This window comes from Pleurodeles waltl, chromosome 6 (assembly GCF_031143425.1).
Source record: "Pleurodeles waltl isolate 20211129_DDA chromosome 6, aPleWal1.hap1.20221129, whole genome shotgun sequence".
NCBI classification, from domain to species: Eukaryota; Metazoa; Chordata; class Amphibia; order Caudata; family Salamandridae; genus Pleurodeles; species Pleurodeles waltl.
In genome coordinates, this window is record NC_090445.1 from 1,539,781,375 (window position 1) to 1,539,808,364 (window position 26,990).

General features: G+C 44.4%; 1 protein-coding gene across 1 annotated transcript in view; it reads right to left on the bottom strand.

Moving 5' to 3' along the window:
• The window catches only part of LOC138302161 (solute carrier family 2, facilitated glucose transporter member 5-like), a 91,706-nt gene extending 65,619 nt beyond the window's left edge, over positions 1-26,087 (bottom strand). Inside the window, exons 1-2 of the mRNA XM_069242516.1 lie at positions 25,988-26,087; positions 21,142-21,240 (exon numbers count right to left, since the gene is read on the bottom strand). Coding sequence (XP_069098617.1) covers positions 21,142-21,240; positions 25,988-26,032 — 144 coding nt within the window. The 5' untranslated portion in view covers positions 26,033-26,087. The remainder of the gene's footprint in view (positions 1-21,141; positions 21,241-25,987) is intronic.
• Positions 26,088-26,990: the final 903 nt, after the last annotated feature.

Sequence of the window (26,990 nt, forward strand, 5' to 3'; positions counted from 1 at the left end):
GGGTACTCGTTCCAGCATAGGTTGACTGGCAGTGACCGTCAACTACCGAAATCAGAGTTGACTTTTTGGTCTGGACCCCCCGATGCGGCCCTACCCCTATTTTTAGAGGGTCTATGATTTATATATTTGTGGAAGTTTCCACGATTTAAAGGATTAGGTTTGTTACTAGGTCCTGATGAATCGCATAAGGTAATTCTTCTGTTACAAGCGAGAAACATGTTGACCAATTGTGTAGAGTGACACAGGGGATCCTGTGTGCTCTGTCTCTTAGTTGTTATAATTCTCTTTAAGAGACATCATTATACCTACCTATATTTCAATGGGGTTTGTGGTCATCATTCCACTGATTCCCCGTTGTCTTGGTTTTTAATCTTGTCAGAGGTATGGATACGAGCATTAAATATTATTAGTTGTTACCTCTAGGCATTTTTAACCGTTTTTTCATATACCAATCCTTCACTTCATTATTCTTGGCCGGCTATTTTTGATTCTCAAAAGAACTCCGGCAAAGAGCCCCCTCGCGGGGCCCGTCAGGCATTGCAGTGCCGGCCTGACGAGGAGCGGGCCCTATGATGAAGCATGTCACCGGATGGTGAGTGAGGGCTCTTGCTTCGAGAAGCTTCGGTTCCTACCTGGGGACCGAGCTCTTCACTTGATTGAAACCCACGGTCAAGCAGGATATCAACAGTGCCTAATGGGAAGCAATTCAACTAACAATGAGAGTTGGAGCAACCGGCTGCAAAAATTATAAAATTCAATACTGTTAATACAAAGTTTCCAACTTGACCTATCCTGCAAAGTGACTTCCGCTGTTCCCCTCTATTTGGTGGAATATCCCTCTTAGCATTGCAAACTGTGCCAATCTGCTTCCATACTGAACATTTTGACTGCCTTGTTTGTGCCTGTTCAACAGAAGGTGCTCCTCATGTTTTCTTTGATGACTCCTCTAGAGGTATGGGCTGTCTTAGACGGAGGGGATCACCCAAAGCGTACCTTTAAGTAAGCTCTGTGACTACTAAATAGAATTTCGAGGGTACTAAATATCAAGGACAAAATATCGAAAAAAATATCAACAGGTAGGTAAGTCTAGAATTTCTATACCTAATTACACATATATGTACCTATGTGGTACATATATCCTCAAGGTACGTAGATGTGGATTTAGGAATAGAAAATCGATACTTCCCAATATGCACTTACCTTTCAATATTTTGGCTCTTAATATTCTGCCCTTGATATTCCTCTATGTCGATATTCTTAGTGTCAATATTCAGTAGTACAATCAGGTAGGCTAGTACCTAAAATATGTCCCTTAGCGCTGCATGCACCTACATCCTTTCTTTCTTTCTTTATTTCTTTCTATTGAATTTTATAATTTTTGAAGCTGGTTGCTCCAACTCTCATCATTAGTTGAATATCTGATTTTGCACCTGGAATGTGCAAAATCCGTCTTTCTGTATTTCTTTCTAGTCTCTTTTCTTGCCTTCTTTTCTTTGCCTTTTCTTTCCTTCTTCCTGCATCCTCAATGACCCCCCCCCCCTCCCCCATGAGTAGCATTTCTCCATCTGGCTACGGCCCCCAATACCTGAATTCCAGTGCCTCTCTAGTAGCAGGACAATTGGGTACATTGGCTGGGGTTTGTCCCCTTCCTTTTTTATACATTGCTGGAGTTGCATCATCGTAAGGCCAACTCCAGCAATGCATCACTTTTGGGGCTCTTGCATTACAGCAGACTACCCAGTCTTTCTGGCGCATCCTTGGGCCCTTACACCAGGGAGCCTCGTTATGTAAATGGCACCATCACACAGTGGTGGTTCCTCTGTGGGAGCGGAGGAGCATCACCCCCCATGCACTGCTGTGCAAAAAGCATAAAAAATAAAATGGTAATAAAATGATTTTATAACCATTTTATTTTTTATGCTTTCTGCCAACAAAGTGCACGGGTAAGGTGGGGCCAGTGCCTCACTGATGCCAATGATTGGCAGCAGTGAGGAATGGCCCTTTTGGTTGAAGTGTGCATGATGGTTTGGCTGGCTACCTTGCTACAGCCAAACCGACATGCGCATTTCAAACATCTCCAACCCGGCTGTCTTGGACAGCTGGGTTGGAGAGAAGGCACAGGCATCAGTACCTTTTGGATCAAGGAGCCGGCCTGTGCCAGCCGTCAAGACACCTCTTTCATGCTGCTTAACAGCATTAAAAAAGTGACTTAGTTGGATGAGGGAGTTCGCTGTGGGCTTCGTGCTCCGAGGACGTGGTGCAGAACGAGGACATACTGCAGAACATTGTAGGAAGGCTGACCTGGTGTGTGGTACCCACCTATGGTGTTTGTAACTTATGCTAGGTCTAGGCAACCTTTATTAGTTAGTGAATAGTGTCTAGGAAGCCAGGGCTCTCTAGTGGTAGCTGTGTGGAGCAGGCAAGACTTGTCTAGGAGGAGTGTAAAGCACTTGCAATACCATAGTAGTCACACAGAAACTTATGTCACATGAAAGGAACCACACAGTGTTGTAAAAATAAAGGCACTTTATGACAGTAACACTGAATTAGATTACTAGAGGCAGACCCCCAACTGGAGGTAAGTATACACTATATATATATACACAGTACATATGAGGAATAAGCAAAGAAAAACAAGTATTGGCAAGAAATAACAGAAAATAGCTAGGGCCCTACAGGGGGTCCAAACAATATACTAAAATAGTGGAATGCGAAGTTAGGATCCCCACCCAAGGATGTGAAGTTATAAGTAGGGAGCTGGGAGACCTTGGAACCCCAAGAGGTGAGTATCAAGATGACCCACAGCAACCAGGAGAGCAGAGGCAAGTTACTTGGTCTTCCCATAGACCAACAGGGGGACTTAGAAAAGGAAGTTTGCAAGAACAGGACCAGTCCAGTGGAACCAAATGGTGGATTCTGGATGAAGAGGACCTTCGAAAGAAGGGGACAGGGTCCAGTACATGCAGGAGTGTCCAGGTGGGGCAGGAGCCACTGCCCACCTTTCTTTGGGTAAAGATACAGGTTGAAAGTGGAAGATGAGGGTCAGCCGTGGAGCCCAGGAGCTGCAAAGGATTCCCTGAAATCATGCAGAAGCTGTCCGACATTGGTCGCCGGGTCACAGATGGGTCAGTGGTCAGGATAACCACCAACAAGCCGTGGCAAGTGTAAATCTGGACAGAAGAGGATTTGCACAGCTTAAGAGGACCAACAAGGTCTAAGAGACTCAACCCTTGGAGGGGAGTCTGGGCTGACCCTCAGCAGTCAGGAGAGCCAGCAGAAACAGTTGTAACTCCCACAGGCAACCCACTGGCAGCATGCACAGTAAGTTGCAATAAGGTCCAATCAGCACATTTGGAGAGGAGTCCCGTGTCGCTGGAGCAGCAGTGAGGAGACTGCACTTGCAGGGTTGAAGTGCTGGACGCCGGGGCTACTAGGAGCCTGAAGATCCTTCGAAGCAGGAGTCAACAAGCCTAGGTTGCTGGAAGAGTCGCAGTGCACAAAAATTCTGTCCTGCAAGGAGAGGCAGGGGCTCACCGTCTCTCATGTTGGATAGAAGGCAGACAGGACCAAGATGACCAATCAGAACCCTCACCTGTGTTGGGGGATCCACACAATTTCAGCAGACAGCATATCCCAGCAGCCAGATGTCAATGCCTTAGGTGTCTGTGGCTTTAGGGGAGTGACTCCTTCACGCCAAGGGAGATTCCTTCTTGCTCCTTTGGCGCAGCTGAAGTTTTGTTGACCCCAGAGGATGCATAGCCATGGAAATGTTGCAATTGCTGGAAGGAGCTGGAGAAACGATGTTGCAAAGTGAGGTAGTCTTTGGGGTTGCAGGCTTGTTTGGTTCCTGAGAAGTCCAGCAGTAGTTCTGGTGGCCAGGAACAGAACACGTTGATGCAGAGAAGTCCTGATGGAGCCGTGCATGCCAAATCTGGGGACCCACTCCCAAGGGAGTCCATAAATAGCCCTAACAAGGGGCTTGGTCACTCTGTGAGGTGACCACCTATCAGAGGGGGTCATTGAAGTCAGGTACCTATCCTTTCCAAGATGGCAGAATCGACTGGCCACCTGGAGGAGGTCTGGGCACCACCCCTGGACTGGTGATGGACCGCGGAGTGGTCACTCCACTTTCCTTTGTGTAGTTTTGTGCCAGAGCAGGGACCGGGGGTCTCTGGCTGGCGCAAATCAGATTATGCAAAGAGGGCAACAAATGTGCCATTCAAAGTAAGTCGGTGGCGTGGGGAGGCTACCCCCTCCCAGCCTTGTAACACCTATTTCCAAGGGAAAGGGTGTTGCATCCCCTCTCCCACAGGAAATCCTTTGTTCTGCCTTCCCTTGCTTGAGCTGGTCAAGCAGTAGGAGGGCAGAAATCTGTTTGAGGGACTGCAGCAGCGTGGGATGCTCGCAAACCCTGGAAGACTGGTAGGAGCAACACTGGGAGGACCTCTAAGGAGCCTCAGAGTGCCTGGAATCATGCCACCAATACTTGCATTAGTACTGGGGTATGATTTCGACATATTTGATACCAAACATGTCTAGGTTCAGAGTTACTATTATGTAGCTAGACCACAGTGACCTGTGTCCAGTACACTGGTAAAAAGGCTTGCTCGCACTTACAAAGTCCAGTGTATTGGAACTGGAGTTTGTAGGGGCATCTTTGCTCATGCAGGGGTACCCTCACACCCAGGAACCTGCACCCTGCCCTTTGGGGTGAAAGGGCCTACCATAGGGGTGACTTGGTGTAGAGACCTACAGTGAAAGGGTGAATACACCTTTCAACGCAGGCTGCAATGGCAGGCCTGAAGACATATTTTGCATTGGCTCCCATGAGTGGCATAATACATGCTGCAGCCCATGAGGGACCTCTTGTATAACAGTACCCTGGGTACCTAAGTACTATAAACTCTGGACTTACAGGGGTACACCAGTATACCAATTGTGGGGTGTAAAGGGTACCAAGGCAACCAAATTTAGAGGAGACAGCACAGTCACTGGGGTCCTGGTTAGCAGGATCCCAATTAAAATAATCTAAGCACACTGATGACAGGCAAAATGTGGGGGTAACCATGCCAAAAAGGGTGACTTTCCTATAGGCATCGAGTTTTTTTCTATTTATATTGGTGTGCATATTATGTGTGTATGTTATGTATGTATGTTGTAGTTTTTTGAGCCCCTCCAATTGATTTTGCTGCCAGCCGCCACTGCCATCACACAGTTCATTTTTAAGTATGAGGATCTGCCTAAAATGAGGAGCCTGAACAGAGGGTCTCATAGGATATTTGGGCCAAATATACTTCCCACACAATTTGGCACTCCCCATCTTCTCGCTCTCTTCTTTCAGGAATGTGCTGTTTAGTTTGATTAGACAGTCACCCGAATTTGAAATGTGATACCTCTGTTACTGGGTACTTGTTTTCTCAGCAGTGGACAAACTTTGGATACTGCTATTTTGAAGGATGATCTTTTTGGTGGACTCTGCACCCAAATAGTTTGAGTTCTGAAGTTTCTCAACTTTGGAAAAAAGCTATATCCTAACCTTTTGCTTGAGAATACTTTTGTCACAAATATCATAGTCTTCCAATAGTCCTAGAAGAAGTGGGACGTGTGAATCCAGAGAAGGGTGGGATTTGTAGAAAATACCCTTTAAAGTCTAAGGTGTAAAACATGATCTTTGTGTAAAAAGTGACCTGTACTCCCTTGGGTGACTTCCTCTTGCCGCAAGCAAACTTGTTTCAAATACTTTTTCATTAAACAACAGTCTAATGACCCTAGGCCAGGGTGAAGAGAATACTGCCCATGATCAGTACATTTGACTCAGTGTTACAACATCAGTAGTGCCTACATGAAGTAGCATCACACTATCACCTGCCATCGAATTTCAAACCCAGAAACTACATCATGTACTTTCTGCCAATTTTCTCACTGTCAATCACATTTATTTACCACTGTTGATGGAAGTATGTATGAACTTTGTGGCACTGCACAGACATCCGCAGGGGTCTGCTGAAAGTGACTTGAAGGTTAAGATCTGATTCGGGCCCATATTTATACTTTTTTTGCGCTGCATTTGTGTCATTTTTTTTACGCTAAAGCGGCGTACACTTACAAAATACAATTATGGCCCATATTTATACTTTTTTAGCACCTCATTTGCATCATTTTTTGACACAAAAGCGGCGCAAACTTACAAAATACAATTGTCTTTTGTAAGTTTGCACCACTTTTGAGTCAAAAAGCGGCACAAATGTGACGCAAAAAACGTATAAATATGGCCCTCACTTTTTTTATCTTTTACCCTGGGGAAGTTCGTGGTAAATTGGCAAAGGCTGAAACAACATGATGATAAGGGATATGTCAACTAACCACTGTTCACAGAATTAATTATTGCATTATTTCCATACATTCCAACACTGGGTTCCTTTGTACTGACGTATTGACTGTGATTGGTTACGGTCTTCACTAAGCTGCACATTTACACTTTGCACTGTGCCAACTCTATATACGTATCATCAAATCACTCTTCATGTGTTATGTTTCATGAATTATTTTCTTCTGGTTTCTGAATGGCTCGTAAGATGAAATGAACATAAATGTACATGCATTGTGGACTGGGGCATTCTCTCCTCTATCAATATTTACAGTTTCTGCTGTTGCTCATGACCTTTGGCAGTTGGAATACATTGCATTTTTTGGAAGTATCCTACATAGCTAGAGCGTGTAGGATTGATACTGGTGGGAGACGTGTGTGTTGTTGGTTTAGTCCTGCAAAAAGCAAATGAAGAAAAAAGTCACCCTTCTGCCTCCTGCAAATCTTTTTTGTATAGCAAGCTATATAATACCATGAACCATACAGGTATATCTGCTATTAGTTAACTCATGACTGATTGAGGTTTGTTTTATGGTTTAGTAGTGATTTTTCATATGTTGTGTTGTCTGTTATGCATTGGGTTCCAGTGCTGAATTTTGAAGTGTGATTAACACCTTATGCTATATCACTTTTGATAGGTATCCACTTGCCAAAAGTGGTTTCTTGCAGCTAAGACGATATATATGTGTAAGCTACAATATTACGATAGGGTGCATTCCATAAGAGAGTTGGCTCAACTTCAGGTAATTAATGACGACCAACCACAATCCTGATAGTCACATGTATTGCTTCATCACCAAGGTCTTGATACTTCTATGGCTAGTTGGTGTTTGATTTGCATTGTATGGTAAATGCTTTATACCGTACAGCATACATCAGTTCCACTGCTTCATGGTTTTTCGGGGAAGGCAGATACCTATGCAGGTGATTCATATTGGGAAGCATCCACATGGGGATGGGTCATACTGGGAGAATGGATTCTGCAGCCTTCCATTCAAACCTAGGTCATTGTGAGTGATGTAATGCATTATCCCTATGGGTTTGTCGGCAGGAGAAGGGGATATTGCAGAGCCTGTCATGTTGTGGTCTTGAAGGAACTTTGTAGGACAAAAGGTTTCTTGCCCCTCCTGGGTACACCTCAAGACTTCCTAGAGTGATGTTTCAGAGTATGTTCTTTGCTCTTGTCTGGAGTTTTTTTTTTCCTGACCTAATTTCTAATAATGTCTAACTCGTCCCTGTATCCTTGTGTTGAGACACTCCTGTACACTTCTTGCTCGTTTTCTCTTGTTTTGGAGTTCCTTCTTAAACTCCCGTCTTCTTGTATTATGTGTTTTCCAATGAGGCATCATTTAGTGTCAGACACCCAGACCCTGTGTTCCATGCCCCTCGACCTCTGTGTTTGCCTTGTTTCCCAGTCCTCTGCAGTGATTATCTGGTTTCTTTCTCCTTGGGCTCCTTATTCATTGATTCCCTGTCACTCAAGATTCTTGGGACTGAAGCCTCCTGCTTATAACTAGGACTATCTATAGGTCATACCTGACCACTTATTCTCTGTCTCCCAGACTAAGTGGTTAAAAAATATAGGGTAGATGTATGGTTCCTGATTCCATGTACTCGACATCACATGTATACATTGAAGGGTGAATGTAGACAGGTACATAGATGTACAAATCCATAGATTTTTCGGTAAAAGACGTACAGATATGCACTTATCAGGGACTAAATTAGCAAAGCAAGGATAGCTCTGCTGTCTTAGGCAAGTGAGGAAATATCTGTTGTCATCATTGGGCGGGAATTAAATATCTGAAGATTGGATAGCTCTGCTGTCTCTTACAAGTGTGTGGTTGGTCAGCCATCTGTCCTGAGAAAGTGATTAATTGACTCAGCATGTAATAACTCTGATGTTTGTCACAAGGAAGACCTGATGGACAGGGGACCCAGTTTAAGACTATGGCAAGCATTTGGCTTGTTGGAATGGTGAAAGTGATGCGAAGGTCAGTGGCTTAATGAGGTTTGAGGCGGCCCCTCTGCACAGTACCTGGAAGGGCCCCCTCTCAGGACTCACTAAAGGGTCCCAGGACAGTGTACTGTGCCGAGGGGGCCCTGTGGAGCTCGGGGGCCCCCTGCACCACGGGGGCTGCATGGGCCATTGTTACGCCACTGGCCAAGGCATGTAACAACACCCTAATAAGGGCGAGTTAAGAGGTCTGGTGTTAAGTGAAAGGACTCTGTAGTCACAGATCACCGGACAGTATTGCTGAGACTGCTAGTGCTCTAGACCTGAGTGCAGGGTATTAGTGTGGCTACCCTGCTGTAAGCTATGACTGCTTACACTTAGTGACTGTTTACCGCCTGCATTCAGCAATCTGTAACCATTACACATGTTGGGATTTTAGGAGCATCACAAACCATTTGTGCATACATTGCACGCAAGGAAGAGTGCCCATTTGTGCATACATTGCACGCAAGGAAGAGTGCCCATTTGTGCATACATTGCACGCAAGGAAGAGTGCCCATTTGTGCATACATTGCACGCAAGGAAGAGTGCCCATTTGTGTATACATTGCACGCAAGGAAGAGTGCCCATTTGTGCATACATTGCACGCAAGGAAGAGTGCCCATTTGTGCATACATTGCACGCAAGGAAGAGTGCCCATTTGTGCATACATTGCACGCAAGGAAGAGTGCCCATTTGTGCATACATTGCACGCAAGGAAGAGTGCCCATTTGTGCATACATTGCACGCAAGGAAGAGTGCCCATTTGTGCATACATTGCACGCAAGGAAGAGTGCCCATTTGTGCATACATTGCACGCAAGGAAGAGTTTGTGTATACATTGCACGCAAGGAAGAGTGCCCATTTGTGCATACATTGCACGCAAGGAAGAGTGCCCATTTGTGCATACATTGCACGCAAGGAAGAGTGCCCATTTGTGCATACATTGCACGCAAGGAAGAGTGCCCATTTGTGCATACATTGCACGCAAGGAAGAGTGCCCATTTGTGCATACATTGCACGCAAGGAAGAGTGCCCATTTGTGCATACATTGCACGCAAGGAAGAGTTTGTGCATACATTGCATGCAAGGAAGAGTGCCCATTTGTGCATACATTGCATGCAAGGAAGAGTGCCCATTTGTGCATACATTGCACGCAAGGAAGAGTGCCCATTTGTGTATACATTGCACCATTTGTGTATACATTGCACGCAAGGAAGAGTGCCCATTTGTGTATACATTGCACGCAAGGAAGAGTGCCCATTTGTGCATACATTGCACGCAAGGAAGAGTGCCCATTTGTGCATACATTGCACGCAAGGAAGAGTGCCCATTTGTGTATACATTGCACGCAAGGAAGATTGCACATTTGTGCATACATTGCACGCAAGGAAGATTGCACATTTTAAGGATTTTGCACCTGTGCTGTATTACCGATGCGGGGGCAGAAGCAAGAAACCTCGCATGAGGACAATGATTGTGGGTCACACACGAGGTAGCACACAGTCATTGCGCCCCTCGAGGACACACTTGCAGAGGAGTAAGATGGGTTCCAGGGACCACCAAGCAGCCCCACTCAGGCAGCTGCAGTATAATACTGCATTCACTTGCAGGGTATCACCGCCCTCCCTTGGGAACATGAAGGCTGGTCTGCTGCAGGCCTTGAAAGGCAGACTGGTGGCTTCAAACATCCGATCGCCATTTGACAGATGCGCTGCTCCCGGTGTTGCACCTGCCCTGTGAACAGCACATTTGTTGTAATAGGGCGCACCGGCCCAGTGTAGACTGTATCATGGACCTCTAGGGCATACCTTCTCCCTAGGTGTCTTGGCAGTGCACCCTACATATGATACAGCCTCAGCATTTGGATATTTTAAAATGGAGCAGGTCCCTTTCCAAGATGGTGCAGGAAAACAAAAAGCAGGACTCAGGGAATATAAAGGGTATTTGCAGTACTTAGCCTGGTCCCGGAAAAAATGGCGGGGGTGCCATATGCGCCATTTTCCGTATGTCTACATTAGTGCTACTCTGCATTTTACACCTGACACCGAGCGGTCATTTCTTCTTCGATTACAGGCTGTAGCCTGAAAGTCCACCTTTCCTAAGGTGAAGACGGCACAGAAGCGGAGTCAAGGCTTCAGCTAGAATAGGTAGCAACTGAGATCGACATTGTCTTTAAAAAGAGCACAAACCAGCTGTCACAGGCCTTGGCCATTTCTATTCTAAGATTTAACAGAATGACGTGTTTTGCAGGCGGCTGTGCCCGCTGTCAGAGAAGACATCTCCATCGGCATTACTGAGCGCTGGCTAACTTGGTAGGGCTTTGGTCTGTCAGGCGGTTGCCACTGATCATATCACATGAGATCACGCCGCTGGTCACAATGAATGAATGAATAAATATATTGAGTTTATATAGCAGGTAATGACCTCAAAAAAGAGGTATTCTAGCGCTTCCAATGACCCATCAACCTAGGTGGAAAAGGAGTCGATGAAGTAAACGCCATCATGGCATGGTGGCTGAAAATATTAACATTTGAAGTCATATAGGTAAGTTTTCAGCTGCTTATTAAATCTCACATGATCCTTTTGCACTCTTAGGCTGTCTGGCATATTATTCCAGAACTTTGGAATGGCCACTGAAAGCATACGACCTCTTTTTCTGGATTATGTGAATTTGTGCGTCACCAGCAGCTGCTGGGATTAAGATCTGAGGATCTTAGGAAGGGTGTTTTGGGTAAACAAAGTAGTCAAGTAGTCTCCCTCTTTCAAGCAGTGAGGGCCTTGAACTGGCTTCTATTTCCAGTTGTTAGCCAATGAAGTTTGCAAAGGTGACCGAGATCTATTTTACCAGGGGGCAAACTCATTCAGATGGACAGCCTGCTTAAGCGCTGACAATCAGGAGGTAATGCCTTTAAGAGCTACTTCTGATACTCCCACCTCTGTCAGCTGTCCAAAAAGGGTTTTATGAGCGATGGTATCATAAGTGACTGGCAGGGCTAGGAGCACCATCCCAGTTGTGCCCCCTGCATCTAATTTCTCATGGATGTCATTTGAGGCTTTCCTGAGTATCACCTGAGTACTCAGGCTTTTGTGAAGCTCAATTGGGCCAGGTGAAGGAGATAACTAGACTGTAAAAATGTACATAGTTGAGTATTTACCACTGATTCTGTGATTTTATTAACAGAAGAAAAATTAAATTGGCCTGTAGTTAGCCATAATGAGAGGGTCTGAAGATGACTTCTTTAGCAGTGGTGTAACCAGAGCTGCTTTCCAGGCTGGGGGAAAATCCACTAATGTAAGGAGGAGTTACAGAGTTCTGTGTTTGTAACTTTTTGTTAGATTTACAACCGGGGATGGATCGGTTGGGGAAGAGGACCTAATATTGATCCACATATTCCGAGTATCATCCTCTGTGACAGGGAAACTCTGCCCATAGGGGTCAGGATTAAAACCCCTGATCATTGTTAGCCGTCCTATCACCCTGATCTAAATTTGTTAATATTTTAGGAATCTTTTCTTGGAAGTAGTTTGATATATTATCACATAGTTCTTATGATGGTAAGATGTCACATGCGGCAGCATCTGGATTGGCCAGATGTTTGTAGATTCGAAAGATCACTTTAGAAGTATTTGTTAGAATATTATAATGGTAGTAGTCTGCTTCACAACTTTTTATAAGCTATATTGTGCCAAAAGAGCTTTGTAAAGTTGGTGACTCTCTTCTGTCACTACCTTTCGCCAACTTCCATTATAGTTTTTTACATGATTGTTTGGCAATACAGAGTTTTTCATTGTACCAAGGTGTTGAGAGCTTTTTATTGTACCACTGTGTTGAGAGCTTTCTCTCTTCTTGGTGATTTTTTTTATTGGTAACAGCTGATCTAGGACTGAAGTCATTCACCATTTGGGAACCCTGGAATGTGATCTGATTTCTTAAGTTCTGGGTATGGTTTTGTAAGCGCAAGTCCTAATCTAAAATGTTTCTTTTAATCTAAGGCTCTGATTCTTTTTTGAAATTTAAGTATACCTTGGATTTTATTGTGCACATTGAAAGTAGGATCATTTTATGGTCCGTCCAGATTAGAGGCGTGGCATCTAAATGTTCAAGAAGATGTGGATAACCAAAGATCCAATCTATCAAATGGCCATGGTGTTGAGGGACTGGATATTTAGGGCCATCAGAGCCTCAATGATTGGCTATTGTGTATAACAGGGTGTCTAAGTGAAGATTAAAGTCCCATAAAAATATAAATATATCTGTATATAAAACCCAAGAAGAAGCCATTTTTTACGCAGAAGCTCTTAAAGTCCATCACTAATCCTGGTGGTCTGTAAACCAAAATGCATTGAATCAGACACCATGGTTGACAACACCATGTGTTCTGTATTTGAAATGATTAAAGATGTATGGATTTTTATATGTTCTTTTACATGCAATCCCACCTCCTACACTGTGCGGGAGACCTATATGAAGTATTCTGTAGCCAGCTGGAGTGGTTTGCTCTGTACTGGGCACGGAGCACACTCTGATCCAAGTCTTGTTTATAAAGAGGGGGTTCATTTTGAAGTCTAGGATCAGATTATGTATTTTTGCTTTATATTTGACACAATATGGCAAGGCACACATGAGAGTATGGCGCTTGCCGTGTTCCGTTTTTTTCTCGATATTTATACATTTAACAGAGTTACAATGAAGATTTAGAAATGGAAATTTCATAAATAATTTTAAAATGCATTTTGGTTTAGCTTTCAATGCAACTACGTGTTGAAGTTACAGAGGGTCATTTCTGCTTACATGTTAAGCTGCAGGAGCGGAAGTTGTGTGTAGGAAAGTACCATCTTGCCTGGCATGTTACCCCCCATATTTCACTGTATATATGTTGTTTTAGTCTATATGTCACTGGGACCTGCCAGGCAGGGCCCCAGTACTCATAAGTATGTGCCCTGTATGTGTTCCCTGTGTGATGCCTAACTGTCTCACTGAGGCTCTGCTAACCAGAACCTCAGTGGTTATGCTCTCTCTGCTTTCCAAATTTGTCACTAACAGGCTAGTGACTAAATTCACATTGGCATACTGATACACCCATGTAATTCCCTTGTATATGGTACTGAGGTACCCAGGGTATTGGGGTTCCAGGAGATTCCTATGGGCTGCAGCATTTCTTTTGCCACCCATAGGGAGCTCTGACAATTCTTACATAGGCCTGCCACTGCAGCCTGCGTGAAATAACGTCCACGTTATTTCACAGCCATTTACCACTGCACTTAAGTAACTTATAAGTCACCTATATGTCTAACCTTCACCTGGTGAAGGTTGGGTGCAAAGTTACTTAGTGTGTGGGCACCCTGGCACTAGCCAAGGTGCCCCAACATTGTTCAGGACAAATTCCCCGGACTTTGTGAGTGCGGGGACACCATTACACATGTGCACTATACATAGGCCACTACCTATGTATAGCGTCACAATGGTAACTCCGAACATGGCAATGTAACATGTCTAAGATCATGGAATTGTCCCCCCAATACCATCCAGGTATTGGGGGGACAATTCTATGATCCCCGGATCTCTAGCACAGGACCCAGGTACTGCCAAACTGCCTTTCCGGGGTCTCCACTGCAGCTGCTGCTGCTGCCAACCCCTCAGACAGGTTTCTGCCCTCCTGGGGTCCAGGCAGCCCTGGCCCAGGAAGGCAGAACAAAGGATTTCCTCTGAGAGAGGATGTTACACCCTCTCCCTTTGGAAATAGGTGTGAAGGGCTGGGGAGGAGTAGCCTCCCCCAGCCTCTGGAAATGCTTTGATGGGCACAGATGGTGCCCATCTCTGCATAAGCCAGTCTACACCGGTTGAGGGATCCCCCAGCTCTGCTCTGGCGCGAAACTGGACAAAGGAAAGGGGGGTGACCACTCCCCTGACCAGTACCTCCAAGGGGAGGTGCGCAGAGCTCCTCCAGTGTGTCCCAGACTTCTGCCATCTTGGAAACAGAGGTGTTGGGGGCACACTGGACTGCTCTGAGTGGCCAGTGCCAGCAGGTGACGTCAGAGGCTCCTTCTGATAGGCTCTTAACTCTCTTGGTAGCCAATCCTCCTTCCTTGGTAGCCAAACCTCCTTTTCTTGCTATTTAGGGTCTCTGCTTCGGGGAATTCTTTAGATAACGAATGCAAGAGCTCATTAGAGTTCCTCTGCATCTCCCTCTTCACCTTCCACCAAAGGATCGACCGCTGACTGCTCTGGACGCCAGCAAAACCGCAACAAAGTAGCAAGACGACTACCAGCAACATTGTAGTGCCTAATCCTGCCGGCTTGATCGACTGTTTTCAGGTGGTGCATGCTCTGGGGGTAGCCTGCCTTCACTCTGCACCAGAAGCTCAGAAGAAATCTCCCGTGGGTCGATGGAATCTTCCCCCTGCTCTTGCAGGCACCAAAAGACTGCAACACTGGTCCTCTGGGTCCCCTCTCATCCTGACTAGCGTGGTCCCTGGAACACAGCAACTCTGTCCAAGTGACTCCCACAGTCCAGTGACTCTTCAGTCCAAGTTTGGTGGAGGTAAGTCCTTGCCTCCCGACGCTAGACTGCAAACCTGTGCCCCGCATTATTTGCAGCTGCTCCGGCTCCTGTGCACTCTTCCAGGATTTCCTTTGTGCTCAGCCAAGCCTGGGTCCCCGGTAATCCGTCCTGCAGTGCACAACCTTCTGAGTTGTCCTCCGGCGTCGTGGGACTCCCTTTTGTGACTTTGCATGGACTCCGGTACACTCTTTTCTAAGTGCCTGTTAGGGTACTTCTGCGGGTGCTGTCTGCTTCTGTTAGGGCTCCCTGAGTTGCTGGGCGCCCCTTCTGTCTCTTCCTCCAAGTGGTGACATCCTGGTCCCTCCTGGGCCACAGCAGCACCCAAAAACCTCTACCACAACCCTTGCAGCTAGCAAGGCTTGTTTGTAGTCTTTCTGCATGGAAATACCTCTGCAAGCTTCATCGTGACGTGGGACATCCATATTTTAAAGGAGAAGTTCCTAGTCCTCTTCTTTCTTGCAGAACTCCAAGCTTCTTCCAACCAGTGGCAGCTTCCTTGCACCTTCAGCTGGCATTTCCTGGGCTCCTGACCACTCTCGACACTGTCGCGACTATTGGACTTGGTCCCCTTGTCTTACAGGTACTCAGGTCCAGAAATCCACTGTTGTTGCATTGCTGGTGTTTGTTCTTCCTGCAGAATCCCCCTATCACGACTTCTGTGCTCTCTAGGGATAGTAGGTGCACTTTACACCTACCTTTCAGGGTCTTGGGGTGGGGTATTTTTCTAACCCTCACTGTTTTCTTACAGTCCCAGCGACCCTCTACAAGCTCACATAGGTCTGGGGTCCATTCGTGGTTCGCATTCCACTTTTGGAGTATATGGTTTGTGTTGCCCCTATACCTATGTGTTCCTATTGCAACCTAATGTGATCTACATTGTTTGCATTACTTTTCTTGCTATTACTTACCTAATTTTGGTTTTTGTACATATAACTTGTGTATATATCTTATCCTCTTACTGAGGGTACTCACTGAGATACTTTTGGCATATTGTCATAAAAATAAAGTACCTTTATTTTTAGTAACTCTGTGTATTGTGTTTTCTTATGAGATTGTGCATATGATTTAAGTGGTATAGTAGGAGCTTTACATGTCTCCTAGTTCAGCTTAAGCTGCTTTGCCATAGCTACCTTCTATCAGTCTAAGCTGCTAGAAACACCTCTTCTACACTAATAAGGGATAACTGGACCTGGCACAAGGTGTAAGTACCTCTGGTACCCACTACAAGCCAGGCCAGCCTCCTACATTGTGGACCTAGGTCTGTCCACGAACAGATGGGCACAGGCGGGCTTGCCTTTGGTGAGTTATTGGTGCACAATCAGCACAGATGCCCTGCGTCCACCTCGGGCCGTAGAGCAGGATCTCTTAAGGCTGTAGGATTTACTATTCCCTTACCCACTGTGGTGTCTGCACGGGAACCATCTACTGTAACTGATAGGCTTGAGAAACAACAGACCTGCAAAATACTGTCAGCGGAAAAATGTAAAAATAAAGTGCATTGAGGGCCCCCCTCTGCAAAGTACATGGAGGCCCCCCAGTCAGGGCCTCTCAGGCCAAGGCCCTGTGCACAATGCCGGACAGTGCATGACTGGGTGCTGCTGATGAGACCCCCTGGAGCTCGCCCCCCCCTCCCCTACACCACGGTGACTAATGTTACAACACTGGGATGGGTATGCTTTAAAAACCATGGTAAAAGTTACCCTGAGGTTAAAAAAAACTGCCAGAAGTGCACACTATAAATTGATTCTTGGGGACATACTAAACCACACTAAATTTCCAAACAATGTAATACATCTCACTCTACGACCTTCATCATGATTGGCCAGATAAATTCTGATATGTGTAGGAAATCTGCAGTTTTGTGCGTGGTCACCACAGATTTTTTGCCTTTTGATGGGCCTTACCATTTTGCAGGCTTAAGAACCCTGTGTGCTTTAACTTTGCTTACCTGGGGTAAAGTTTCTTTGCTTCCCCTTTTATTTGGACTGCTTTTATTTATTTACAACCTTACAACAAGTACAATCACATTGGCACCATCACAACCTTTGAGTTGTGCAGTTTCCCATGTAACAAATCCACTCTTTACAGCAATAGCATATTCAGTCGTCTTCTCGGGTCCTCGCCTATGAGCCCCCTTAAATTCTAGGGCTCCAATCCCTTGGACCTAATAAACATCGGTGCAGTGTGTATACAGTGGTAGCTGGTGATTTTAGCAGGAAGGGTGAGTGGTGGGTGAGGCACACGCATACACACTTGCTCACATCCACATGCATTCACACGCACACCCACCCATTCACAACACTGGCTCACAAATACACATACATACATTCATACATACAAGCACGCATGCAACAAACATCAAAAAATCTAAACCTCACCTTCACTGCAGCTCTCCTGGAGGGACGCCTTGGAGGTCCCAGGAGATTGGGACTGCTGCCTTCTCTCATTGGCTGACTTTAGGTCAGCCAATAAAAAGAAGCAACATTCCCTCACTCATCCCAGGACGGGATGGGGTCAGTGAGACTTCTGACCCCACTCCATTCTGTGACAAGGTGTCACTGATTGACACTTGGCCCTGGGCACTTTAGGGCCAAAAACTGAAGCACCCAGATCTGAGTCTATCAGTGGTGCTACCCCTCATCATGAGGGGGGGCCTTGAGGTACTATAGCCAGACTGAGGAGGTCACACCCACAGGGCTGTAAAATCCTCAGCCTGGAAAAGTTTAGCTTGTGCACTCAGGTGTCTGCACATTTAGTGTATGACTTTGTCCTGGCTACTTGACCTGAACAAGAAGAATATCTGTCAGGCTCACATCTGATATTTTTCTTCTTGTTAGGAAAAAGGTGTGGGCATGGCCCCTCCTCCTACAGGGAAGGGCACGGCTGTGTGTATCTTCACTTGGTCTGTGCCCCCCCTTTTAACATTGTCGAATTGGCATATTTCTAATTAGTATATTTAACATGCCTACAACAACCTATTATATGGTACAAAATGTACCCAGGGCCTGGAATTTAAATGCCACTAGTGGACTGCAATACATGTTTTGATATCCACCACAGTAGCAGTACCAATGTGGCTTCTGGCCTACCACTGTAGTCTTCCTGTAGCAATGTGTAAACTGCAATTCGACCTGTCAGAATAAACCATTTTCACATGTCAAACCTTCTTTTAAATGTTAATAAATGACCCCGATATAGCTTTGTAGCCCACAAGGCTGGGTGCATGCTATTTGAAAGTGAGACATGTAGAAAGTTAAGGTTAACATGTTCTTAAAGAGACTAGCACTTAAAAGCTACTGTCACTGTAGCAGGACTAGCTTTCCTATGAAGAAAACCAGAGTACAGATTAAAATACTAATACTGTATTTTGGGAATGAGACCAGCCAGAAAAAATTCAAACAGCTATTAAAAGTCTAATTTAATGGTGAAGTTAGATGTTTAATAATCATATTAAAGAAAAGTGACTTTTAGAAAGTTACCTTTTTCTTACCTGAAGTTCTTGGAAGCTACTTTCCATTCACTTGCTTTAGTGTTTCCCAGCCAGTAATTGGCCATAAATAGGTGTAAAAAGGCATGAAGTGCTTCCCAGGAGCAAACATTAGGCTGACCTGGATGGACAAAGATAACTACTCTGAAATTAGCAGAATATGCAGGGTTGTGGGCATCCATTTGGACTTCCAGTGTGAAATCCTGCTTGAATGTACACTCCTGTTTGACAGGTTTCCTACGTATAACCCTTGGGGGCATAATTGAAAGAGGAGAGAACAGGATGTCAAGACAATTCTTGGGGATCTACTGCCTGACTGCTCAAGGCTCAAGGACTCTGCTTTTGCCCTACCAGACTTCTGTCTGGGTTTATTGTGGGTGCAGTAGCTGCCTCGAACTGGATTTTAGTGTTAGATCTGAGAGGACACTAGGATTACCATAGTTCACTCCGTATTTGTTTACTTTTTTAGGGAACAAAACTTGTACTAAGCAATAACAATCTCACCCAATAGACTTCAAACACACAAAATGGAGGCCATAGCAGCCTTGGACTAATGGAGCCTCATTCTATAAGCCTAGCACATCTGTAACTGTATTAACCTAAAAGCAAAAAGGGCACCACTGCATCTCTTGTCCTTGGGACAAGAAATTCACTCACTTCAAAGCAATATTAAACAAGCATTGTGGAAAGTATTTTACATTTACTTACTTATACAGTTTTTTACAGCACTAACACATTAACTTCAGACCTACCAACCACTAGGTCACCATGTGACACACAATATCCACCCCCTACACATGGTCTCAGGGTAAAAAAGACAGTACCATACGTGCCACAAATGGTGAGATGGAAACCCCTTTACAGACTGGGTTCCCAGCTCATGTGTTGAGGTCCTGCACACGCAGAAGATGTCCATTACTGGTTGTGAAACAAACCCAGGACATCAGCAGCAGACTTGCAAACATTTTTTTCTTTTTAGTTGAGGGGGTGTGGTGTTGTGGGCAGGTAGAAGTGCCTCAGGCTATGTTTGGCATTAAGCCTCGCTCCCCTCACCTATTCCTCACACAGTGAGATTTTGCTGGACGTTGGCAGGTCTGCATCTTAATAACTTCAGTGTGCTGAGAGACAGGGAAAATGTAAAGCGAGCACGAAGGAGGTTGGAGTTCTTTAAGCAGCATTTCTATGTCTCTCACATCACAGCTGTCAAGCCTGTTCACCAAGCAGGTGGCCTTAACTCAATGTTACCCAGTGGCAGACATTGCATTAAAATGGTTCTAGTCGAAGGCTGCTTGGAACAGAGCACAGAACAGTACAAAACCTAAGACTCTGTTTGTGGGGCAGCTACCATATCAAACCAAAAGACTTCTACATTTATCTAACTGTAGAGCTGTAGTGCAGGAAGTTCGGCCCTTCGAAGCACACTGATTTATTGCATCTCTAGAACCAGATACCAAGATGTCGCATCAGAGACTCCTAGAAATAGAAATGTCACTGCTCCTGAATTTAGAACCATTCTCTCACTTCTTTTGTCGTTGGCGAAATACTTTGTTTTAAGCTATCCTGTTCTTATTAAAGTAAGCTTTGGTTTGGCTTTTCCTTCCACAGGAATAAATATGATAGGTTTGATGGTTCACATTATTGTGTACAGTGTTCCAGGTATCAACAAGGGAAGATATGCACTACTTTATAAAACACATGAAGTGCATACCCTGCCCTCTTGTTCATCCTACTGCATATCCTACCCGATTGAGTATCCTAATCCGTATCTGACCATATCCCGTTTGCCACATTACAATTTCCATAGGCTATAATGGAATTGTAATACGGTGGATGGAATATCTGGCACGTTTGTGACGGAGTAACCCCCTCCAACAAACTCTAAATCAGGCCCTTAGGGGGCAGATTCAAGAAAAGTGACGCTGCACTTTTATTGCGCCCCCCTACTGCCATCATGTGTGCACTGTATTTAAAATACGGTGCACCATGGTGCAGGGTACAGGGCAATAGCATCTACATTTTTGATGCTATTGATGTACTGTTCAGGGTTAGCGCCATCATTTTGGCGCAAACCCTGAACAGTACATAGGGGCCCATTGTAACCAATGGTGTGCCCACTTTTAATACCTGCTCTCAGCAGGCATTAAAAATATCCACAAAAAATGACGCAGTGGAATCTCTTAGATTCCACTGTGCCATTTTTGCTGTCCCCCTAATGGGGTTATGCCCCCTTGCATACATTTTGCATGGTGCACGGTGCATGCGTAATGTGGCGCGAAGGGCTACAAAATGGCCCAATGTACACATTGTGCCACTTTGTAAATATGGTGCGGCGCTTTTTTAAGCCTAACGCCACATTAGCGTAAAAAAAATAACGCTAATGTGGCACTAGTGCTTCTTAAATCTGGGCCTTAGTCTTTAGGGCACAGTGTCACTAACATTTGCAATAAAGGAAGGGTTCTGATTATGAGCATGTCACTCATTATTTTTTGTCCTGGAATTTTGCCTTCTCCGACTTGGATGACCCTTCCCAGTGACATGGGCAGTAGTTTCAGTGTGTCACATGCTACATTATCATTTAATTTACGTTACAGCAAACAGAGCTATTATCAGAGTGCAAGAAAAATATTCAGCCAATGGTGTGCACTGTGGTTTGCTCAAAGATGGATATACAGTGCACCTATCTCTCTTCCTGCCAGTGATTAAGAAGCATTATAATAAGACTTACAAGAGTTGGAGAGTTGACCGACGCCACATTATAGCCGTACTGGAAGGATGAGCCGAATGCAGAGATTAGAGTAGCCAAGGCCAGCACCATTGTCAGTCGCTGAAAGAGAGAAAAGAACCATGAGGACGAAAGAGATTTCTGAAGCCTCGTTGTATGTACAGTAGACAAAGGTGCTGTCTGGTAGTTGTCCAAAGCAGCCTGTGTGATGAAGAAGAGGCCCAGGGCCTAATGTATGAAGGGCCTGATTTAGATATTGGTGGGTGGGTTACTCTATCACAACGGTGATGGATATCGCATCCACCAAAATCTAAACCCCATAGCACCATTGTGACGGAGTAACCTGTCACCAATATCTAAATCAGGCCCAAAATTTCCATTTGAAAAAAGTGTTTGCAGATCGTGGACCTACTTTTTGTGACTGGACAAGAATTTTGAGAATCAATCTATGTATTAAAAGGTCAGTTCACAAAATTGTGAAATGTAGTGGGTCACAATCCGGCCTTCCTCATCAGTATTCATGAGGTTGGTCACAAATTTAAACTCACTACGTTTGGATGCCATGATAGGGATGGTGCCTGCTGGCATCAGCAGACCACCATGTCTGTGACTGCATTAAAATAAACTTTTGTTGAAGGAAATAGGGCTACATCTGGAAAGAAATGTTTTTTTTTGTTTTAAGTTTGAGACTTGAAGTGGTCTCTGGGATCACTGCATACTACTAAAATTTTTGTTTAGAATTTGTTCCAACCCAAACTCAGGAGTTGGTAACTCTCAAATGTTTTGTGACTGGATTTCAGTACAATTTTGGTACATCTTGTAAGCATTTAGGTTGTTTTTAGTAAACCCAAGCACATATTAAATACACTTTTACAAATTTTGATACATGATCATTCTTCAAACCTACGAAAGAACTGATTCCACAAGATATATATTCTGACCTTTCTCACAATCAAAACAGTTGTTGAAATTGTTATTCACATTATGAAGTCAACACATGTTTATGGAACGACAACAAACACTGAAAATGTAAAGTTCAAAACAGTAGCAGATTACAGATCTAGCACAACACCGATAGCTACACAGAGGTATATATATGTATATATATATATTTGTAAATCCTAAACAGGAAGCAACAGCGACACGGACAATGGGCGAAACAAAGGAGTGTGATTCATGGTGAATGAGGAAGCCAGGTAACAGGAGAGTTACTATTGTGTTAGGGATAGTGCTCCTGAAAGAGATGACTCTTTACCTTCTTCCTGAATCTATACACAGAACAGCATCATAAGCATTCAATCAGTTTGTGAAATCTACTAAACCTAATACAACACAGAAGGAAACCAACACAGCAATCATTAGAAGCACCAATGGTGCTAAACAGTTTGAGGTGCACACTCAATAGGCGTACACACCCACAATCCTTTGCAGTAGAGTGCTTACAAATCCATTTTTTCAAACTTGACTAGCCTATGCCCACCGAACAGACTTAATGAAATATAGAACTGCCTGCCACTTTCAGCATGGGTATGTATCCACATTGGAGACCCATAACATACACAAAGCTGTATTTCTACGGTCAACAAACATATGGGTAAAAAGCAAACAATTTTGACTCCACTGATTTGATCTATAATGTATATGGTGATATGACTGGTGATGTAATTTGTGTTGTCATCCTGATAATATGAGGTCATAGTGCACAGTTTATGGGGGAGCTGCAGTTGCTGCTGAATTCCAGCCAGTTTTATTTGTGTGTAATTTTTTTTAACACCAGTTATATTAATGAACTTGTGGCCTGATTGGAGGTTGGCGGACAAGTGACTCCGTCAGAAACGTAACAAATATTCCCTCTGCCTTATAAGTTAATTATAACCTTTGCACTTGTAATAAGGTGGGTGGGATATTTGTCATGTTGTGATGTGGTGTCCGTCACCCGAACTCTCAATTAGGCCCTTAGTGCTTTACCATAATATTGCAAAAATATGGGTTTGAGCATATGGCGGGGTCTTTTGATCCTTTACCTTCGGTATAAATATTCTCGTTTTATCTACCACCCTCAAAACATCAGGTGTACCTCTTCTAACCCTACTCGAAATACAAACAGAAGAATATCATAATCCTTTGTAAGGCTCTCTGAAATTCCCAGAGGTTCCCCATTATCTGAATTTCATTCAAGACTTAATAAAGAGATTTAAACATGTCTGCATTTAAATCAGCTAAATTATTGGTGACCTAAGCCATTCCTTTTCCGTTGCTAGTTCATCTGCCCACTGTGAGCCCAAAACGACTTTAATTTGAAACATCTCTCTCGACATTTGACTAAAGTCCTTACCACCTATGCCACCAAATGACTGCTGCCACTTCATTTCCATTCTGTGCAGAATAATTGACTCCATGATGGGCAGGATGGCACCAGATGCCCCAAACCTAAGACCAACCTACTTTAAATACCACGATGGAAAAGCTTCTCTAAGCCTCACAAGAGCTTTCAAACATTTGCCAGGGGTGGCTCCTTCGCAATGACAAAGGAGCGTCGCCCGCCTGGCTAAGCCAGGAGCTGAAAGAGAAAATTATATTTAATTATCGTTTTATCTTTCAGCTGCTGGCTCAGCCAGCAACATGTTCAGGAGGGGCGGGCTGGGCCTCCGTAGGTCGGAGGGGTGATGAGGAGAGAGTGAACTTAAGTGCGCATGTGTCCTGAGGCTCTCAGTTCTCTCTCCCAGTAGACTCACCCACGGACTTGCCCCTTTTCAAGGTCTCTTCCTTCTCCTAATGGCCTCTTCCCTCCCCAGTTAGACTCTTCTTTATTTCCGCATGCCTTCTATGCATTTCTTCTCTCTGTACATTGTCCCAGCGTACTCTTCCCCAAGGAGCCTCTCCTCTCCTGGAAATCTCATCCCATTCTCCCAGAAATTTCCATTTGAATTTAGTCCGGTCCCAAGGACTCTCGGGGCTGTTTTGTCTACAATTGGACCCTCCACTGACTCCATATTTTGTCCTCCCTCTCTGTGGACTATCCCTGTGACACAATACATGAAAGTTCCCCTCTCCAGACACGAGGCTTGAGTCACAAACTGCATTTTTGAGTAAGTTCACATTTGTGGGTGTTTACTACTTTACACTAATCACAAACTGGTCTTTTGAAGTAACTTATAATTGTTTTTTGTAACTATACTTTTATAGTAAGTTCAGCACCACATATGGTCTACCACTGGTACTGTAACACCCGCCTCTAGAACATAATGGAGGTAGGATTTAAGATAAAACCCCTTAGGAAATAATGTTAAATTAAATTAACTTATTTACAATAGTTATATATACAGATAAATATAAATTAATATTTTTAAAACATTAAAAGTACATATGTATTACTTAATTATAAAATATTTAATAACCTAGTAGGTTATAATTAAATAAAAAATATGAACGAAAAAGTTCAGTTTATGATTAGTAAGCTTAATCAAAAGTGTATGTTAGCTTTGTGGATTAGGCCCACAATCCTTTCTCGTTATTAAAGTGACTGGATTTTAGAAACTACAAAAGGGGACTAGTCAGAGACACGTAAATAGGACAGAAGCTGTGGGGCTTCATTGACAGCACTCTCATACATAGGAAACGCACAACAATGAGGCACTTATGTCTTAAGATTAGTCTAACAATAACAAGAGCAAATTTAAAAACAACTTTGACTCATATGTTTTCTGCTAAATAAATAATCCTGAACTGGTACATATAAAGACTCCTCTCCAACTGAGCCTAGTGGACCCTGGGAAAACCCAAACTTGAGGAAATCTGTTGGCCCAGAAACGGAAAAACAAGGACTGCATCAGCAAGTCCTCTGTGTCTGGCAGTGCTTAATTTGAGCCGGTGGTTACAGGTGCGGCCCACAACGTGACTCATTTTTCATCAACAGACTTTGACCCAGAGCAAGAGGGAGAAGACAGAAAAATGTGAAAGCACCTTGAAGACAGAGATAGGAAAATAGTAGAGACAAAGATAGAAAGCGAGGAAGGAAAAGAACCTGCAAGAGTGGGATAAAGATGTGTGGTGTGCAGAGTGGTGAATGAAAGCAGCCAGCGGTGGAATCAACACTGGAACCTTGATTCTCAAAGGTTTAGCATTTGGTTAGCACTACTTTTGTAATGCCAAAATGACGCTAAACCTTTTATGGGATTCACAAACCAACACAAATTAGTATTTGCGTTGGTTGTATGGAAAAGTAACGCAAAGCAGCGCGAAACACTGATTTGCATTACTTTTCAACAAGGGGGTGTTACATGGGTTTACCCGTGCTCTTTGATGCTGAACTCTATTCTGAAACATCAGTAGAAAGGGTTAGCGCAAAAAATGTATGCCGCTGAAAAGCAGGTCTTTGAGAAATATTTTAATTTCTTCATGCTTTGCCAACTTTGCATTTGTGCTGCACGGTTCAGCACACATACAAAGTAGGAAACCTTTTTTACTGGTCTAGGCGTAGTATTTTGTACAGTATGGATGCCTTCTTGTACAAAACCTACAGCAGCCCCAAGCACACACCCTAGCACCATGGGAGAGTGGAGGAGAGTGTCATTTCTATACTATGGTGCTCTCCTGCCCTCTCCTTGTTATCCAGAGCAGCATTTTTGGCTGCTGCGCTGTGTTAGGTGACAGCTTTTAGAATCTGGGCCTTGGGGGTCTTGGTATTCAGCAGAGCTGATATTCGGCTGCGCTGGTGATAGGAATCTGAGAAAAACTTTGGTCACCAGGACTTGTTATTTTACAAATAAAGCACTGGTGTCTGGTCACGCTTATGGAGCCCTCACTCTCAGTCAGGACTCTTCTCTGTATCCATGCGCTCTGGACTCACCCCTTTACTGTCGGTCGCCTCCTTCTCCCCTTTGTCTGAGGACATCTTCTCTCCCCTTTTTGTTGGAGCAGGGACCCGATGTACACAGCTGGGAAACAGGATTGAGTGAAAGGACGAAAAAACACAGATTCTGCACTTTGAACTCCTTTGAACTCGTTATCAAGCTGGCCAAAGGACAATTATTTATAACCAGGCCTAGCATCAGCCGGGCCATTAACACCCTTTCCTATCCGTCTAAGGCAAACATTGACCAAACTGCCCTGGCCACACACTCTGCATCTGATGTTATTGAGATCAAAACATGCCAGATCAGCACACACAGACATACCAATCAACAAAGAGGCAGGGCCAAGCATTTGGAAACGGGAGTTCAGGCTCCCTATTCAGACGCGCTGTGAATCAGGGCCAAGTCAGTTCTTCTCCGTGAGCAGCACTTTAAGGAAAGTGTAGTTATTAAGAACTGACAATATACACAGACGGGGTGCAGGCAAAAGAGATAAGTGCCAATCACACACGACAAACGTACAGCAGGAGAAACAGCAGTGGAAGTTGCGTAACAGAGAAGGTTCCACGCAGTGCACTTTTGGAGCCCTGAAAAGTCAGTACAAAATCTCAGAATCATCCTGTCATTTTATTTTTAGGTCTGGCTTGACAGCGCACCGGTCGGTAGACCTTATGCGAACAACAACAAAATAACTCTCAGAGTACTACTGAGAAAGGGGTTTGGGTTCTACCCACATGTTGGTTCCCTTGAGTATAGAATTTCATTGGGCTGAATTAATGTGCTTCCACGGAAAAAAGTGCTTTGTACTGTACTTTTTTACTTGTGGCAAAACTAAAGGGCACATTTATGAAATAGTGGTGTAGCGCAGCAAATGACCTTGCGGTGCTGTGCTGCACTGCGTCACTTGGAAAGGGCAGAAATGGGCCATATTTAAGGCAATACAGCACGTTCCTGTCCTTTCCCCAGCGCTGGCGCACAATGGGCTGCCTAGCACCAACA